This window comes from Paroedura picta, chromosome 1 (genome assembly GCF_049243985.1).
Source record: "Paroedura picta isolate Pp20150507F chromosome 1, Ppicta_v3.0, whole genome shotgun sequence".
Lineage (NCBI taxonomy): Eukaryota > Metazoa > Chordata > Lepidosauria > Squamata > Gekkonidae > Paroedura > Paroedura picta.
The window spans coordinates 72,636,697-72,655,168 of NC_135369.1; the positions used below are offsets into that span (position 1 = coordinate 72,636,697).

General features: G+C 43.4%; 1 protein-coding gene across 2 annotated transcripts in view; it reads right to left on the reverse strand.

The window, feature by feature from the left end:
• The window catches only part of TMEM63B (transmembrane protein 63B), a 99,327-nt gene that overhangs the window by 27,947 nt on the left and 52,908 nt on the right, over nucleotides 1-18,472 (reverse strand). The window contains exons 2-5 of one of the 2 annotated variants that reach the window (XM_077342413.1): nucleotides 16,820-17,018; nucleotides 14,887-14,970; nucleotides 9,375-9,409; nucleotides 158-248 (exon numbers count right to left, since the gene is read on the reverse strand). In XM_077342413.1, coding sequence (XP_077198528.1) covers nucleotides 158-248; nucleotides 9,375-9,409; nucleotides 14,887-14,970; nucleotides 16,820-16,996 — 387 coding nt within the window. In that variant the 5' untranslated portion in view covers nucleotides 16,997-17,018. The remainder of the gene's footprint in view (nucleotides 1-157; nucleotides 249-9,374; nucleotides 9,410-14,886; nucleotides 14,971-16,819; nucleotides 17,019-18,472) is intronic. The other variant, XM_077342421.1, reaches the window with a different exon arrangement.

An 18,472-nucleotide genomic window follows, 5' to 3' on the forward strand; every position in this document is an offset into this window, starting at 1 on the left:
CTTATCAACTCTGAACCACAGTTCATGCTCCTTCTTCTGCAAGTCATTGGCATCACCATTTTGTCACTTCCTGGTCTATAATCACAGAGCTGCAAGCAGTGCCAGTAATTAACACAAGCAAGCCCCCCTGAACTCTTTTTCCTCCACTGCCACTCACATTGTCTCTTTGGTCGAAGTCAACAGAGCTGGAGACAGAGGTGAGGCGTTCATAACGATCATGGCTATCAGAATGCAGGGCAGATGCCACACTGGAATTATAATGGAGAAAACAGTGAAATGGAGGCAGATCCTTGAAAGGACACAGAAGCTGAGACCCCTGAAAGCCAGAGGGGTTAAGTCAGGTCAGTTATTGCCCCAGGACAGATGAGGAGAAAATTTCCATAGACACCAGAAAGAAATGAGAAAAGCTATTAGCAGCAGCTGCCCCTTTCTTTCCCTGCAAGCTTTGAGCTAGAAGAGCCACTCTGGTCCATTACAGGTCGATCTGTCTCAGTATCAGGCTAGTGGATGCACTGGGTGTGGCACACTCATGATTATTACTGCAGGATATTTCATTAGCAGGGTTGTACATACTATGAATTATTACAAAATATTTTTTTAAACTCTGCAGCCATTGAGAAACTACATTTCCCCCCTCCCCAAAATGTTTTAAGTTACTCCAGGGTTTGCTATTTTTCTGTAATTTGAGTTTTGCCAGTCATGGAGTGGGGCAAAGAGATAAGGAGGACTAGAAAAAAAAATCCAGCCTACATTTCTGATATTTCAGATCAAAAGTAAGTGTATACCCTTGGAATTATAAGGGCCATAATTTTTATTTCAAAAACAACAAAATGTAGAGATTCTCAGCAAGTTCTGTGTCTGCCTCCCCACCCCCAAGTTGTAGTGCACACACATCCCTGTTTATAAATTATATGGTTTCCCATGTAAAAATTAATTGTGTAGATGAGCGAGATCATTGCTCCATGGGAAAAGGCAATATATGAAGCTTCAGTGGCTCAATGGCTCTAGAAATTATTGTTTCCCAGCTTTTATCTCCTTCATAGTCCATTTTGAGGCTAAAACAATACCACTTGTACATTTCCTAGCCTCAAGAGTGCTATTGAAAGAAATATTAGTATTTAAACAAGTCATTTGTGTCTATGAGAAAGACAGGGGCTTCCGTTCTCTAGCCTACAGACTTACCACATGGCCCCAGCGGTGATGCCAGGATCCAGAAGCCACCAACATGCCTATGTGTTGAACTAAAGCAAGCAACACCTTCAACTACTCCACAGCCAAACTACCAACAGAAGGTGAGGAGACACATAAAGAAATATGCAAGAGTTAAGTCTGCATCAGAAGGAGATGAATAAAGAAGAGGAATAGGAATAAACAAGAGGTGAGCTCTGAGGGCCCGTGCTTCCCTTTTTGTGATAAGACTTAATGGAAGAGTGACTTAATGAAATTATTGAAACAGAAAAGCATATCACTACTAAAGAAACAGCTATACAAACTACTTCCCACAAGCATAAGATATTTAACCAGATATTTAACCAGTGGACATTCATGCCACTAACTAGCATTCCATTATTAGCCTGGATAACTGGAAAGTAATAATGCCAGGAATGACAACACATATTAAAGCTGACTTTACTTTTGACTTGGAAAACCTTCCATTTGACTAGAGGGGGGTTAAACTAATGATCACCAGAAGGATTTATTATTATTATTACGACTTTTATTTTCCACCCTATCTTGTAAGACTCAGGAAGGATCACAATAGGATAAAAACACATAAAACTGTATACAAAGATTTTTAAAATAAATACATTAAATCATAAATATTAAAACAAGAATCAAACTAATTGCCCAGTCTCCTGGGAAAGAGGGGAGATCATAAAGAGGGACATTTGAGTTGGTTGGTGGGTTTTAACTGCTAGAGATTTGACTAGTTTGCCTTCCAGAAATTGCTTCAAAATGAATTACAGTGCAATCATTAACAAAGCTATACTCCATGACAGGCAGCTGTCCTGTCCCTGATGGGAAAAGACAGGCCCTCAGCTGAGCCTACAGGAGGGCTGATCTAGTATCTAATTGCCTTTGAAAGGGGGAATGGAGTATTGGAGGGGAGCACAGCAGGAGTTGAGCTCTCCCTTGGGGAGACAGCGGGTTTGGCTTGGGTCTGCCTCAGAAGAGAGAGCCAGTTTGGTGGTGGTTAGGAGTGCGGACTTCTAATCTGGCGAGCCGGGTTCGATTCTGCACTCCCCCACATGCAGCCAGTTGGGTGACCTTGGGCTCGCCACGGCACTGATTAAACTGTTCTGACTAAGCAGTGACATCAGAGCTTTCTCAGCCTCACCCACCTCACAGGGTGTCTGTTGTGGGGAGAGGAAAGGGAAGGCGACTGTAAGCCGCTTTGAGCCTCCTTCAGGCAGAGAACAGATCATTCTATTGTTAGGTTGGTCTCTGGTAATGGGCAGATCTTCTGCCATTTAGTTTGACTCAAGGGAAAGGGTAGGGTGGTGTGGGTGGAATCCTGTATATGAGTGAGGGTCCAGATCTAATGATGTCAGTAAAAGCCAGTTTGTTCCTGAAAGCATTAAAGAAAATTCAAGCCACAATCTGAAGCCATAAGCATCTTAGATGCATCCTCCAGATTTCTGCTCTGATTATCTCTGGTGACCTGTGCTGGTGTTCTGTTTTTTAAAATCATTCTGTAAATAAACAAACAAATATTCTCTGTTGTTTATATACAATTTCTGCCTTATATACAATTCAGTGATCTTCATATTCTCCTTGCTCACCATAAAACTTACCTCAGTTAACTCAAAGAACACCTGATAACTGAGGGGAAGTTTTATATCAACTTGTTCCTCAAAAGTCATAGAAGGCTATGGGGGTCCCTGTCACATGCCCTTATATGGATTTCAATGGACAGAGCAGTGTAGTTTTGTTTAGGATTGTACTGTGCATACATTAATAATGTGATATTTTATATAAGCAACTTTTTGAATTTATTGCCAAGATCAGGATCTCTACTCACTCTTATATTGCCCACTGGCTTGCCCAGGGTAGCAAACAGAGGATCTGGAGGGCTATTTCATATCACAAACATGATGCGGAAATAAATAGTTAACCCTCCCTCACAGACCTAACCCTAACTGGGGCCTACTTAAGGAGAATACATCCTTGGGAGTCAAGTGGAGCTTGTGAACAGGAGGATGACGTTGGTGTTTCAGCCCCCACCCCACTTAGGCCCCTGTAGAGACATTCTCCCTGGGTAGGGGAGCCTCTCCTGAGGACAATGGTGACCATTGAGGACTAGGGCGGCCTGATGTAATCGGCTGTGGACGGGGTTGGTGAAGAGGGAAATAATTAGTTTTATCCTCCATGAATGTTGCTGTTGCTGTTGTTTTAAGGGGTTTTATCGTTTTTATTGTAAGCCGCCATGAGCCAGCTGTGCAGGGAGTGGCAGCTAATAAATAAAAAGCAATATAAATAAATAAATAAATGAATGAATGAATGAATGAATGAATGAATGAATGAATAAATAAATAAATAAAGCAATTGGGGGAACCAGGGGTTTTTCCATGGAGAATACCAGGTTTACCACAAATATGATTTGCAATCAAACTCCATGGGTAAATAGGGATGAATTTCTGGATTTACTGTTCATTCTCCTCAATTTCACCTGGTTTTTTCTCCCAGGCTTACCTTTGGGCTTTTTATCATGCTGCGTCCTTTGTCTGACCTGAACCTATTCTGCACTCATTCAAGGCACCTCTCCCTCCCTCAAGATAAACAAGCAAACCTATAAAATAAAGGCAAATTTGTTTACATGGCATAATTTTACTTAAAAGGCATCTGAGTTTTTGTTACATTTTATTTCTTCCATAAGGGATCATGTGGTGGGAGGAAGAGAAGCAGATATGGGGCACTAGAATCCTATCATGAAGTAAACAGAGGTCATAGTCAAGGACAAGCAGATAAGATCAACCAGCAAATATCAGTGCCATTGGAAGATGCTGCTTGAATATTTTAGTCTAATATGAGGATTTAAAAAAAAAATCCTATCACAGTTCTGTGCCAAGTTGGTCCTAGATTACACACTATGAGCTTCCAGAAGATGAGCTGCATTAGCTAGCCAGGAATGGTAGATTTAGGGAAGTACTTTTTATGGGCTTGTTCACATGGTACTCATTTTGGGCATCAAGAGCACCAGCAATCAGCTTCAGCCCATGCTGATCTATCTTTGACACTTTCTGCAAGGAAATTACTGCAAGGTCCCCAAGTTACAAAATGACCAGTCAACCTGACTTATTTTAGCCTCAGTCATTCAGACAGGGGAAGAAGGCTGCTTTGCCTTACTTTCTGAGTGAGGCAATGTTTCTCAACCAACTCATCTGGATCTTCAAGGAGAAGGCTGGAAATGGTCAAGAAGACATTTCCAGCCTTGTCCTTGAAGATCCAGATGAGTTGGTTGAGTCTCCATATACCTGGGCATCACTGCAGATTTGATATTAGATAGTTGCTAACAACAAGTTTTTAAATTATTATTTAGATTTACTGGCTACTCCTCCCTGACAGCAGGCTCCAGTGGCTAACAACAATAAAACATATACAAAATAGATCTGCAAACATTTACAAACAGCAGTATAAAATTTAAAGTACCCCCCCCCCCAGTAGAGGTTATCTTAAATTTAGGCAATGTTAGGTGCTTGTTCTCCATGCTAATTAACCCCACTACTCCAGTATTGTGTTTTCAGTTTCCAGCCAGGCATGAACCTTGCTATTTTGGTGCCTGCGGCAAGAAGCGGAACTTGGTGATATGGAGGCAGGACCCCAAACATAATAGCCACTCAGAGAGCCTGCCCCTAACCTGGCTCACCCCATCACCCAACATTCTGTTCCCTTGCCCATGGGCAGTGGCAGAGGGACCAGTCGCGTCAAGCTGTGAGTCCCCCACCCATGCCTCAGGGCCATAATGTCTGGGGCAGAGCAGCACAGGCCAAGGGATGCCCTCAGAAGGCAGCCAGATAGAACCTTCAGCATCAAGCACCCCATGCTGGGCATGATGGCCCTAGTGAGTGATTCCTCATGGGAGGCTCTAGGGGCTGGTGGGCTGGCGCGTAACGTGAAGAGAGCCCTGAAGGATGGATGTGCCTTGGAAGCACAAGCACAGTGCACTGCCATCCTCCACCCATAGGAGGACACCACCATCCTTTGCCCACAGGGACAAGCAACAGTGGTGCAGGTGGGGGCACTCAGGACCATGTTCAGTAGGCCCCCACTGGCAGCAGATAGAGCATGGGTTGTTCCTTCCTGCACCCCCCCCCCATGTATCACTTAGGACATGTGCCCTAGCTGCCACACCGTAAATACGCCTCTGGTTCTATCCCTTGGGGAATGGCTGTGGCTCAGTGGCGGCCATGCAGAAAGTACCAGGTTCAATCAATGGCACCTTTGATTTAAAATATGGATTGGGTAGGAAGAGATGTGAATGGCTTCTTCCTGAGACTCTTGAGAACTGCTGAATATCTGAGTAGACAACATTTACCTTGACAGAATGGTAGTCTGATTCCATATAAGGCAATTTCATGTGTGTTCATGCGTATTTCTCAAACATTAATTTCTAGGGTTGGTATGCTACCCATGTCCTGAATGGGCAGGCTAAGCTAGTCTGTTCTTGATAAATCTCAGAAGCTAAGCAGGGATCACCCTGGATAGTTTTGGGATGGGAAACCTCCAAGGAAAAATAGGGTTGTGATTTGAAGGCAAGCTATGGCAAGTCACCTTTGAATGTCTCTTGTCCTGAAGATCTTGTGGGGTTGCCATAAGTCACCTTGACAAGGTGTCTTGACAATACAAACTTAATTTAAATTTTAAAATGCTACCCATTCTTTTAAAAATCAAACTGGGAAACATCGAAATGCTCCTTATTCATGAATGGGTTCATATCTAGTTACACTGGTCTCTGCTGGACTGGGCTGGGCCTAACTCCCCAGATATTTTCTGATTCATTATGTTTAGATTGGCTTTAATTTCTTAATCCAAGCCCACTTCTTCTCAGGAAGTAGAGAGGAATGACAAGTTGGGGTAAGGGAGGCTCCCCATTTATGTATAACTCTGAGGACTCATTGTACAAGTTGGGAAATTAGTCTGTAAAGTTGCAGACATGTATCTCAGGACAAGGGTGATAGCAGCCTTAAAATCTGGGCTCCTTAAAGCATGATTGTGCAAGGAATTATTAGAGGTGTGGCCAACAAGAAGCACAGGGCCAAGGGTAGTGGCCTTTGCACTGAAAGGAACGGGAGGCCCTGTTGACCTGACACTGGGAGGCCCTGTTGACCTGACGCCAGAGCCACTCCTGTGCCATTACCTGGTCCCCAGTTCAAGAGATCAGTGGCAGAATAATTCCAAGCCCTTAATGGGGTTGCACATACACTGGAATAGCCCCGTGGCAAAAAAGACTGAGGTAGAAAAACAAACCCTGACCTGGATAGCCCGATCTTGTTAGAGCTCAGAAGCCAAGCAAGGCTGGCCCTGATTAGTACTTGGATGGGAGACCATCAAGGAAGTCCCGGGGGTTACTATGCAGGGACAGGCAATGGCAAACTACCATTACTGGTCCCTTCGCCTTGAAAACTTATGGGGTCACTTTAAGTCAGTTGTGACTTGACCACACTTTCACCAGAAAAAAGGGTGTGACTGGTTTCATGCTCCAGCATGAAAACCAAACAATCTTCCCTTGTTCTGAATATTGAGAATGTTGATTTTGTGCAAATGCAACTTGCATTTATGTATTTGCAAAAGTGAGCAGAGTGCGATGGTCCACAAGAGGGAGCAAGAGGGTAATGTGTTGCCAGGCAGATTCCAATAGTGGGTTCACAGCTACCTGATGTAAGATTGTGGCAATGTGGGCGTGGATCCTTTGGGGCTGCAAGATCCCCAGACCTCTAAGAGATGGTGAGAGTGGGATCTCTGATATACAGGTGCCCTCCTCCTCTTGTTAAAGAACAAACAGCTGATTCATAGACAGGTGTTCCTCTGCATGTAGGCTGAAGAAGAGCCTGCACAGAGAAAAGGCTTTTCTGCAATGAACCATCCTGACTGGGACAACAAGGAGCCTGGAAGTGCTATAGAGAGAAGCACTCCCTGGGCTGAAAGCACTACTGGCATGACCTGGCCGTAACTGTTTAAGGTGAACAGTCCAATATAATAGCTTTGTTCTTCCCATCAAGGTCCATCCTCAGTACTTTCCTTTGTTGGAGAGACATTCTGCAGTGGTCCACACCCAGAGTTCTTCAGTGGCTGCCCCATATCTGTGGAACAGCCCCATGAACGAGGTCAGAGGGTCTTCAACCCTTCTGGTTTTCCAACTAGACTGCAAGATATAACCATCCCATAAAACTTTAGGGGTGGCCTGAGCCAGGGTGAATGAATATCTTCCTACTGGGGAATAAGTGATTTAAGGTTGGTTTGTAATATGGTCTTAAATGAACTACACACTTGATTTAATGTTATTCATTCAATAATTTATATTTTTAATATTGTTGTTACTCACCTTAGATTCTGATATTTTAAACAAATCATTATTAGGGCTGGGCCATTAAAAAAGACTATGAGCTTATTTTCCAAACCAAAGCTCAGTCCTGGAACATGCAGGGTTGAGCACTGACACTCCTCTCTTCGGAAATGAACACTAGCAGCCTAGCAATAAAGTAAACAAATACAGTAGTAATTCTCAGTGGCTGACAGGCAACTATGGGATACTGTCCCCTCGAAGTTACTAAGGACTGCTTGGTCCTGTATGGACTTTCCCAGACATTTAGGTCATCCTTCAGACTTAGAACGGGTGGCAGCATATGACAGGGCCTTTTCAGGTGTGGCATCAAGGTTATGAGTTATGGAATTCCCCTCCTAAAGCAAGATTGTGTGACTCTCCTCACTCAGTAAGTGTTTGGTTTAAATAGTTCACGTTGTGGCTTTATATTTGGTTATATTATTTTATAGAAGTAAATGTTTTTACCTTGACTTTCTTTCATGTTTTATCTCATTTCATTGTTTACTTGGAAAGAGCTGGAACAGTTGGCAGAAATATTTTAGGGAATAAGCCATGGCCTGAATGTTAAAAACCCTCTTCACCCTTTCCTGTAAAGGAACTGGTTTCATGGGTATATATTGTCAGTCATAATGTGGGTGGCATCATGCCCAGGAAACTTTGACACATCCATGTATGTCATCTATGTCTTATGTTTGCTGTGCAATGCCACTGTTCAAACAGCCAGGACAACGTGAGCTATGTGGAATGCAAGGCTGTTCTCAGGACAGCAAAACACAGTTGTCTTATGGGGCTTGCAGTAGCTAAGGGGAGGTAGAGAGGGGGATGTGTGGGGCAGCTGGGGGAGTTTAATTGTATGGCATTAGGTAGTTATTTTAGAAGTCACAGACAACCAAATGAAATGAACAGCCTCATGGCAAAGGAGGTGCCCTGGGATATTCTAGGAGGCTGTCTGAGGAATGAGGTGCATGGGACAATACCTTCCTCTCACACCCTCTCAGAATCTCTGCTTACAGAATATGATCTTTAAAAAAAGATTTTAGCTTTTCTGTACCCCCTTTTAAAAATGTTTTAGTAACTTTGTAATTTGGTCAGGTGGCAGCAATGCAAAATAACAGATATGCCATGGGAACTGAGGGCATTTTCAAAGTGCTTCCATTGTACATTTCAAGCCTTAATTATTCCTGCACTCTCAGCCCTCTTTCAAAATATGATCCCCCCATTTTTGAATATGTTACCTCTTATATTTCTCTATTTTCCTCACTGGAAAAAAGATATGAAGACATACCTTGGTACCTCACCTCTAACAATAGTTGTATTAGTAATGATTCTCTGAATGAAACCAAGGCATTTTTATATGTACATTTCACAAATACGCCCAGCAGAGAAAGTTACAATGCCTTATGTAGATAGCTCAGTGCACAGTGTCCTTGAAGTGTCACAGAAAGTTTAACTCTGAGAAGAAAATGAATTTGCACATATTTCACTTTAGCTTGGAATTTCATTTCAGCTCCCTCCATGGCTTTGAAGTTTCCAAACATTTTGCATACCTGGCCCCATCCATACATCTCCAGCCAGCTTCATGATGCTGGGAGACAGCTAACTGGGCTCCCAACCCCTCCTCCTCTTGCGCCTTAACCTTTCATGGTTATAAAACAGTATGCAGTGTGCAGTGATCAGTGTGGACATACAATTAAAGCCCTGCTTTCCCAGTGAAGATTAGTCCAGTAGCAAAAAGGAGAGCACTGCAAAAGTAGCAGCAGAAAAGAAGAGGAAAAAAGATGGAAGGCAGAAGGTGTGTGGGGGGGAACATCCTAAAAAAACCACAACATACTATTCCCGTTCCTCTCGTTCCAACTGCCAGCGTCGCTGCCTGAGGACAGAGAAGAAAAAAAATGAAAAAGGAGAGTTGCAGACAAACCAAAACGTCAATAGGAAGCTCTTCTGTTGCTGAGGTCCTGTGGAGGAATCCCTTGATGAAATCTGATTAGAAGGGAAGAATCGACAGCTTAATGGTGCAAATGGTTCAGATGAACTGGGACCCATCTTTTCTCTTCATCCTGCTAGCTCTGGTGAAGGAAGAAATTGGTTCTCCAACAGATTTCCCTTACTGTTGGGTGTCACATGAAGATATTCAGAGGTAGAAATGAGGCGGACTACAAAAGAGAAAGTGCCTACACACCCAGGATTCTTCTTACCTGGAGCATGACAGAACATCTATCACCTTGTTGAATTATGGTGTTTCTCCAGACAAAATCTAAACATAAACCAAGTGCGGCTGCACTCCCCAGAAAGTGAGATTGTGCCATCCCAGCAGCTACTCTCATACAGTATAAGTCACCACAGCTGTAGAAGAAAGTCATCCCTGTCAAAATGTACCAGCTGATAGGTGGGAACAGCCCCTGGAGAAATGCCTTGTTTACAGTCCCATTCTAAGCAGAATTATACCCTTTCAAGCCCATCTGCTTAGGAAGGCTCGGTTAATTGCACAAGGTCACCTCTATTCCTTGTTACCTTGGCCTCCCCCTCCTGCCCTTTCCTGTTTTCTTTTACATATGCCTTCCACTCTTGAAATGTATATTCAACTGCTTTGGCGCAAACTTCCCTTTTTATCTTCCTGTGTAAGGTGCCACATATATTGACAGCACACAAAACAGCAAGATGGCAGGCTGCAGATGTGAGGCAAGCTTTGTTCCACCATTCTCTGAACTGTTTGTTCCTTTTTGTGCAGGGCCTTACTTGGGAACTTCAGCTTTAGCTGCCATGAGGAGAAGGAGGCTGGCAGGGTTCTTGGCTTCAGCCTTGCTGCCAGTTAACTCCCATCCAACAAATTCATCTTCTGCAGATGCAATCCAAGCACTTGCTCATGCTCATGCATGCATCAGTGGTTGAAGGCACGCTTATAGTCTCTTTCATCCTGGTACCACCATTGCACAGGCATAATTATTTTCTCTGCAACTATGATTCAATCTATCTCCTCAAATGAATTAATTTTAAAGTAGATCCTGCCTTTCATTGTTCTCATTAATGAAGTCTGAGTATAGCAGCATTTTACTGCTTACAACTGACCTGTTTTGCAGAGGAACTCAGTGTAGCAACGACAGTAACCCATAAAGCTAAATATGGGTTCTGCAAAACAAGGGAATAGGTTTAATATGGTCTCTGTAAGTGGAATGAGGCTGGGTCCTTCATCTGATAGACCTGTTCAGAGATGGACTGGGATGCCAAAACACCCGTAGAAAGATCCTAGCCCAAGCCACAATCCCATCTTTTTGGGCTGGAAGAAGCAGACAGGGCAGCAACCCTCCAAACAATAGGTCAAACCACCCACTTAGCCTTCTGTCTCAATTTTGCACTTTTCTTTTCCATGGATAAGAATAAACTTTGGTAATGAAAGCTGCAGAGTAATTTTATGTGTGCTTGATGTTATTAGCCATTCAGCTGAGACTGACTTTTGGTGATCCTATAGCTCAACTGCCACTACATCTTCTGACCTTGCACCACTTTTTTAGTTGTGAGCTTACTTGAGAACCATTCCCAAGAAAACATGGGAATTAGTCTAAAATGGTTTCTGTAAGTAGAATGAGGGTGCAGTCCTTCTTCCTGGAAGTAAGCTGATTGAATAAAAGGAAGCTCGCATCTTAGCAGACCAGCTTAGGGGCCATATGGGAAGCATCACTCCAATCTCGGGGACAAATAATTCTAGTCTGCGGACTGTTACTCTTATGGCGGGTTATGGTCAACAACCCCTTTTTGCCCCCATGGTGGATAGTGGGTGAGGTCAGTTTTGTACAGTTTCCGCTGCTTCTGGACATCTTGTATATTGTTTGGGTATGGGGCTGTTAGTGTTTTAGGGGAATTTTACTGGGGTTCTTACTTATGTTGTAACCTGCCACCAACCTTTTTGGGAGTGGCAGGATAGAAATCCAATCCAAATAATAATAATTATGATTATCTTTCTATAAACCAAAAAAGGACTTAGAACACAGAACAACACCAGAAGTCTATTGATTTTACCAATGTGCTTTACCTTTTATAAACCTCAGTCAATGTAATATATCAGAGTAAAAAAAAGTGCCCCATACGTTTTCGCCAGGAATAACAGATCCTGGGAAGAACTGATGTGTTAAGAGTTGCCAGCAGGCTGCTACAAACAGGGTAGGTGGGACCTAGGGATCCCCTGGAATTACAGCTCATCTCCAGACTAAAGAAAATAGTCCCCCCAGGAGAAAATGGATGCTTTGGAGGGTGACCTCTATGGCAGTGCACCCCACTGAAGTCCCTGCCCTCCCAAGGCTCCAGACCCAGATCTCCAGGAGTTTCCCAACCTGGATCTGGCCGCCCTATTTCTCCCCATCTGCTGGCGGCAGGGGCAGGTGGGCAGACCTGGTAAAACTCACCACAAATAATGGGCTTTCACTGGAAGACATTTACATCATCACAGACATTCCTGGGAATGAAAATTAATTCCGAATACCAACAGCATTAGAGTGTTATTGTTTATGTAGACTTTCTAATATCATGAGCTGAGGAGAAACCAAGGGGAACTGATTTTGCCACAACTTGGCCTTTTTGTCAATCCATGATTCCTCTAAAAGACTAGATGAGGAATACATTAGCATCAAAGCAAGATTCTTCCTTGATGCCACTAAGAAGCACTCAATATTTTTATTGTCTACTTATGTAGCAGCATCATGCGATAAGACTTGTTGGAGATCTGCCATCTACTCTTTTGGATACTTCTAGGATCTCCATTAAAGAACATCACTAGTCAACCAAGTGGAGGAAATACATTTTGCCAAGTATTTTCAATTGCTCCCAATATGAGTGGGGGCAGGGTGAGGGAGGAAGGGCACGGCATGCTTTACAGAGAAAAGATCCCAGGTCTCATTTTCAGTTTAAAGTCCCTCAAATAACAGGAATGGGAAAGGCCTAGATGCCAGAGAGCTGCTGCCAATTGCAGTGGACAATACTGGGCATTTTGGATCATTTGTCTGAATTGTCAGCACAGGACACAGGTTTTTTGCTTGGAGCTGAGGCTGGAAGGGTGGCATGATGTTAGGGAATTTACAATAAGTCATAACAAGAATTTTCTAGTGGGAGTTTCAGTTCTTGGGTGCAGTTGATCAAATCACCACAGGTGAAGAAGGGTTAAGGGCAACAGTAGTTTTTTTCCTGGTATTTCTTCATCCTCTCCTGTGTGAGGTCTGGATGCTCCTTATTGCCACACCAGTTTGTAATAATCAAGTCTTTGATTTTGTAAAGACTTCTGTAGCTCACAGGATGAGCTGGCCCCTCCCTAGATATTGAAACAGAACTCTGGATTTAAAAGGAAGTTACTTGGGCTGTTGGTGGGTGGGAAGGAGGCAGGGAGTCAAAAGCTCACATCCAATTTATGTTTTTTGTCTTTTTAATAATTTATTTACCCCATTTATACTCTGCTTTCTTACCAGTGGGGATCCAAAGTGGCTTATGTTGCTCTCCTCCTTTCCCCCCCTCACAACAACTCTGAGAGGCAGGCAGGCTAGGCTGAGTGTGTGACTGGGCCACTATGCCGCACTGCTTCTTCCACTGCCCTGAGCCACTTCACTGGGATGGCAGTACAGAAATTAAATAATAAATAATAAATAATAAATAATAAATAATAAATAATAAATAATAAATAATAAATAATAAATAATAAATAATAAATAATAAATAATAAATAATAAATAATGAATAATAATAATAATAATAATAATAATAATAATAATAAGAAGAAGAAGAAGAAGAAGAAGAAGAAGAAGAAGAAGAAGAAGAAGAAGAAGAAGAAGAAGAAGAAGAAGAAGAAGAAGAAGAAGAAGAAGAAGAAGAAGAAGAAGAAGAAGAAGAAGAAGAAGAAGAAGAAGAAGAAGAAGAAGAAGAATGAACACGGGGTTTGGGAACTCAGTGCTCTTGCCTTTCTTCAGTCCTGGCAACAAGCAAAATTCAAAGCTAGATTTCACTTGCTCTTCAGACAGTCAATATACAGTCTGAGAAAGTGAGTGCTTGGAAGGGGGCAATATGGAAATAAGGGTGGGCTGCATGCAACTTTTGGTTTTAATCTCTCTTTAGTGGCAAAGGTCCCAAAAGCAGCTCTGGCTCTCGTTCAAGCCCTTGTGCTTCCAGGAAGAAAAGCAGGATAGAAAGAACATTAAAGACTAATATGTCTGCAGTTATTTAATATTCTCCTTGTCAAGAACTGCACTGTTCAGTAAACTTCCTTTCCTTGAACACCCAGTCTCCTTGCTTGTGCCATCTTCAAAAACTCCAGCAGCAAGTATCACGGGCAGTTACAGCTCTGTCTTTCCCTCTGCTGTGCTGAATAAGGAGTAAAGCACAACATCAGCAACATAACTTAAGTGATGCCATCTACCTTTATGCATAAACACTTGTTCATCTCTTTGGTTCTCAATGCCACAATTGCTTTGGCACATTCTCAAAACTCACCAAAGGAGGACCAGGGTGGGGGGGGTGGGGGGGAATAAAAGGAAGTGGTCCAATGTCACTACCAACATGCAGTGTGGGCTTGGGGGAGTTGCAGAAGGCGGGCAGTTTGATTAGCTATAGCTGTGCTGCTTCTCCCTTGCATTCCTTTCTCTGGATTGCCATCTGGATTGCAGTCACCAGTTTCTTTCTAGCTGTCTTTCCCCTACTAGCTGCCCATAGCATCAGAGTACCACAGATCACTGACATATCTGCATGGCCAGTCAGTCTCTGTGAATTTCATGTGTAAAGATACCATTAACTCTCTGAACAAAAAGAACCTGGGTGGTATGCCCTCCCACCAAACAAAGGTGATGGCCCACCGTTCTGAGACCTCAAGCTCTTTATAATGAATTTGCATTCCTTCCCTTGCATCTTTGTCTCTCTCATTTCAACCACAAGAATGATAAATATGTGGAAAGTAGACCATAGCGTTGTTTTATACCATAATCTGATGAATTAGTTGGATGAGAAATGGAAATTTTGACAACACAAGGAACTATTAAATGGAACACACGGAGTCCATGAATGGCCCAAAATGAAGATGTCCAACAGGAGGATCCAGAAGCTACCTACACAGAGCATCCTGCAAGTCAAGCATCATGACCAGAGGCTCCTTTTAGACAACCCTTTATGAACCTCATTTAGGCCTACACTAGTCTACCTGGAGGAGGGGCATATTTTTATGTTGCCAGTAAATAGGAGATATTCTGAATCAGTCTTAAGCTGTAAGGCCTGCTGGAGCATCTGTTTCTGGAACACTGAAATTCTAACCTCACCTCAACTGCCATTTCACACAAGACAATGTTTCTCCACCATTTCGTGAAAAGAAGTAGCTCTACTTGCCTGTCAGCATCAGTCACCAGAGCCAGCCGCCCATAGTCCCAAGCCACTTTACGTAAAATGGAAAAGACAAACAGCAGTGCCTGTGGAAAGGCAAAGGAGGAAAAATGAGGCACAGTCCCCCTTGATCCTGTCCTCCACTCAGCCCAAGTGAAGGTATAGGGGAAGGATGCTTTATCAGTTCCCAATTTTGTGCAATAAGGAAGCTCAGCTTTTTACACACACACACACACACACACACACACACACACACACACACACACACTTTTTGCCATAATTAAAGTTAACCAGATTACTACTAGTAGAATACATGATGGAAACTCTGTGCATTTAGTTTCTTTTGTTCTCTCAACTTTCACTGCGAAAGATTCTAGCCTTCACAGTGGTCGAAACAGATTTGAAGACATGCAGCATCTGTCTGCAAATATTCTTAAAGCACCTCACTTACTGAGCCCAGTCCACCTACCACAGCTGTGGGTAGAAAGGGTCATAGCCAAATGTGACAATCTGACATTCCTGTGGTAAAACACCACTGGGAGAAATCCGGTGGAGCTTAAAAGAGGGGGGAGGGGAATTTATTTATTTTAAAAATTTCTCCCTCATACCCCTCCAAATGCTGGCAGGGGCTCATGGGAAATGGAGTCCATGGACATCTGGAGGGCCACAGTTTGACTACCCCTGCTCCAGAGTCTTCTATAGGTACAGGCAAAGGTCTGATTACTCTTATGTTAGTACCTAGTTTTTGGGGCATGGGAACACACACACCGTTTGGTACTATATTTAAGTGGGCTTTTTCAGTGAAAAATAGCAGTTAAGGCCCCTGGGGTTCTCTAGGTAGTGTTCCAAGCTACTTACGCTTGATACCTTTGGGCTAGAGAATGTGACTCCTCCTTCTAAGCATTTGCTCAAAATGCCTCTTGCAAAAAAAATGACTTCTTTTAAAAGCAGAACTCAAAATAAAATGAAGCAAATTGGGCTGGCAATCTTTTTTTAATACTGACCCCTGCACACAAACATGCAAACCCTTGTAAATTTTTCCACATCTGAGCAGTGCAAAAGTGACACCATGATAGAAATGGACACATTTTCTGCCATAGAAATGCCATGGCTGCATCTTTACTTTATCCTACAGCCAGGCCCTGGACTTGTCAGGTGGGAAACTTCCTGGGAATTATAGCTCCTGCCTGCCCACACTCAGCAAGTGGAAGCAGGCAGGCCAAAGGGGGGGGGGCAGCAATCAATTTTGTTGTGTCTTGGAAGCGCTGGCAAGGCACTAGGGTCTTTTTAGATGAGTGTTAGGAGTGCTGCTCTGGTTCACCACTGGTATTTCCAGGTTGCACCGTATGTGATGTCATTGTGCAGGGACAACAATCACCCCCCCCCCAGTAAGTACCAGCATAACATCATCTCTGGATGGTTGCTAGCCACCCTTACAAAAACAGTTATAATGGCACTGAAGATGCAGTCATGGAATCAAAGATAGGCAGGCTGAGGAAACTTGCTTCAGAAAGCACATTTGAGGGTTCCATTAAAGGTCAACAAACCTTTAAAGGGCTTGGCATAGTGGTTAAAAGTGGCAACTTCTAAAATGGAGGTTTGATTCCCCGCTTCTCCACATGCAGCCAGCTGGGTGACCTTGGGCCAGTCACAGTGACATTAGAGGTGTTCTCTCAGAGCTCTCTCAGTCCTACCTACCTCACAGGGGAGAGGAAAGGAAGGCAGTTGTAAGCTGCTTTGAGATTCCTTTGGGTAATGAAAAGTGGAGTATAAAACCCAACTCTTCTTCATTTGGTTTATTACTATTTTTTTACCACTCTGTAAGGTGTCATTTGGATTTTCTCCCACAGGTTCCCCAAATATCCTTTGGGCTGTCTCTGGCTAAGGAGTGTGTTCTTGTGTCAGTTCAGGCAACCAGCATTCCAGCATACTTACAAGAAAGCACATAAAATCCAGGGCCAGGACAGTAGGCACCCCACCGAAGGGCAACCCCTGCAGCACCGTGCTGCGAATGCGGGCGCTGTAGCAGTAATCCTTGGTGCTGTTGTTGCAGTTGGAGGACTTGCAGGGAGCCCCTGCTGTACCCAGGGTGGCTATCACAAAGGGAAGCATCTTGGTTACTTCATCGTCTTACCTGCCAAAGGAAGAGAAAAGCCCAGTCAGAAGTAAGCCCATCTGGCACCTCATAAAAGAAGAAAGCCATGGAAGATCTTAAGGGCCCAATTTCCCCGCGTTCATCTCCCAGCTCCTCGGGCCTCTTCAATGCTGTGGTAGTCAAACTGCGGTTCTCCAGATGCCCATGGACTACAATTCCCATGCTCATGGGAATTGTTGTCCATGGACAATCTGGAGGGCTGCAGTTTGACTACCCATGAGTGTAGAGGCTCAAATGAGAGACTGATAATATACTTTTGATTCTGCAAGCTTGGTTTAGCTTAAAATTGAAGCTGAAAAAGGTTACTGAAACGAGAATCCTGGCAACCTCCAGGGTAAGAGGGTACCCTGTCAGTGATGAAAACTATCAAAGCTGAGGTAATCAGAAAACTGTGCAGCTGGTTACAGGGTGTTCATGAAATCTGGTGGAGCTTAAAAGAGGGGGGAGGGGATTTTATTTATTTTAAAAACTTCCCCCTCATACCCCTCCAAATGCTGGCAGGGGCTCATGGGAAATGGAGTCCATGGACATCTGGAGGGCCACAGTTTGACTACCCCTGCTCCAGAGTCTTCTATAGGTACAGGCAAAGGTCTGATTACTCTTATGTTAGTACCTAGTTTTTGGGGCATGGGAACACACACACCGTTTGGTACTATATTTAAGTGGGCTCCCACTTAATTGTACCACACGGGATAAAATGTGTATTGTATCCCCTCCCATTGTACCACATGGGATAAAAATGAAGATTTCTGGTGAAATTAATTTCCATGCTCATGAACACCCTAGGAGAGTCTCATTGGAGGATGCACATCCATTCTAGCACCCTGTTTTTTTAGAGCTGTCAACCAGAGGCCTCCGAGGAACCCCCAAGCAGGGGAAGCAATAGCTAGCTGGTGAACACTGACTTGAAAAAGTATTTCCTCATTATATTAATGCCCAGTGGAAAGTGGCAAATTCCTGAAATACAAATTTTCTATCAAATAAGATCACTCATGTTGTCTGACAGTGGAATATGTGACATCCTGCCCCAGCAAGTCTTACCTCTCCTGTGGCATTAACCCAAGTGCCCTTCCTTTTGTTAGTCACCTCTACAGGATTCATACTTTCACAGATGGCCAGAGTAAAACATGAAAAGGAACATGTTAGAATGCTAAAGGCTGGAAGTAAAACTGCAGTGCACCCATGATAGCAGTCACTCTGTAAAAGTAACTGCATTTTTTGGTGGTGGTGGTGGTGGTGGGGAAACTGTGCAGAGTGCATAAGCCAGTTTTATGCATTCTGGAACACTACTTTGGAGACAGTCAGGAGATCTACAAAGGGTATTGGGCTATGTTTAACTGTTTTAGTTTTGAATCAATAATGTGAAATTTATTTTGGGATTTATATTCCATCCTGTCTTCAGAAACTCAGGGTGGGCCCTAATCCTGGCATTT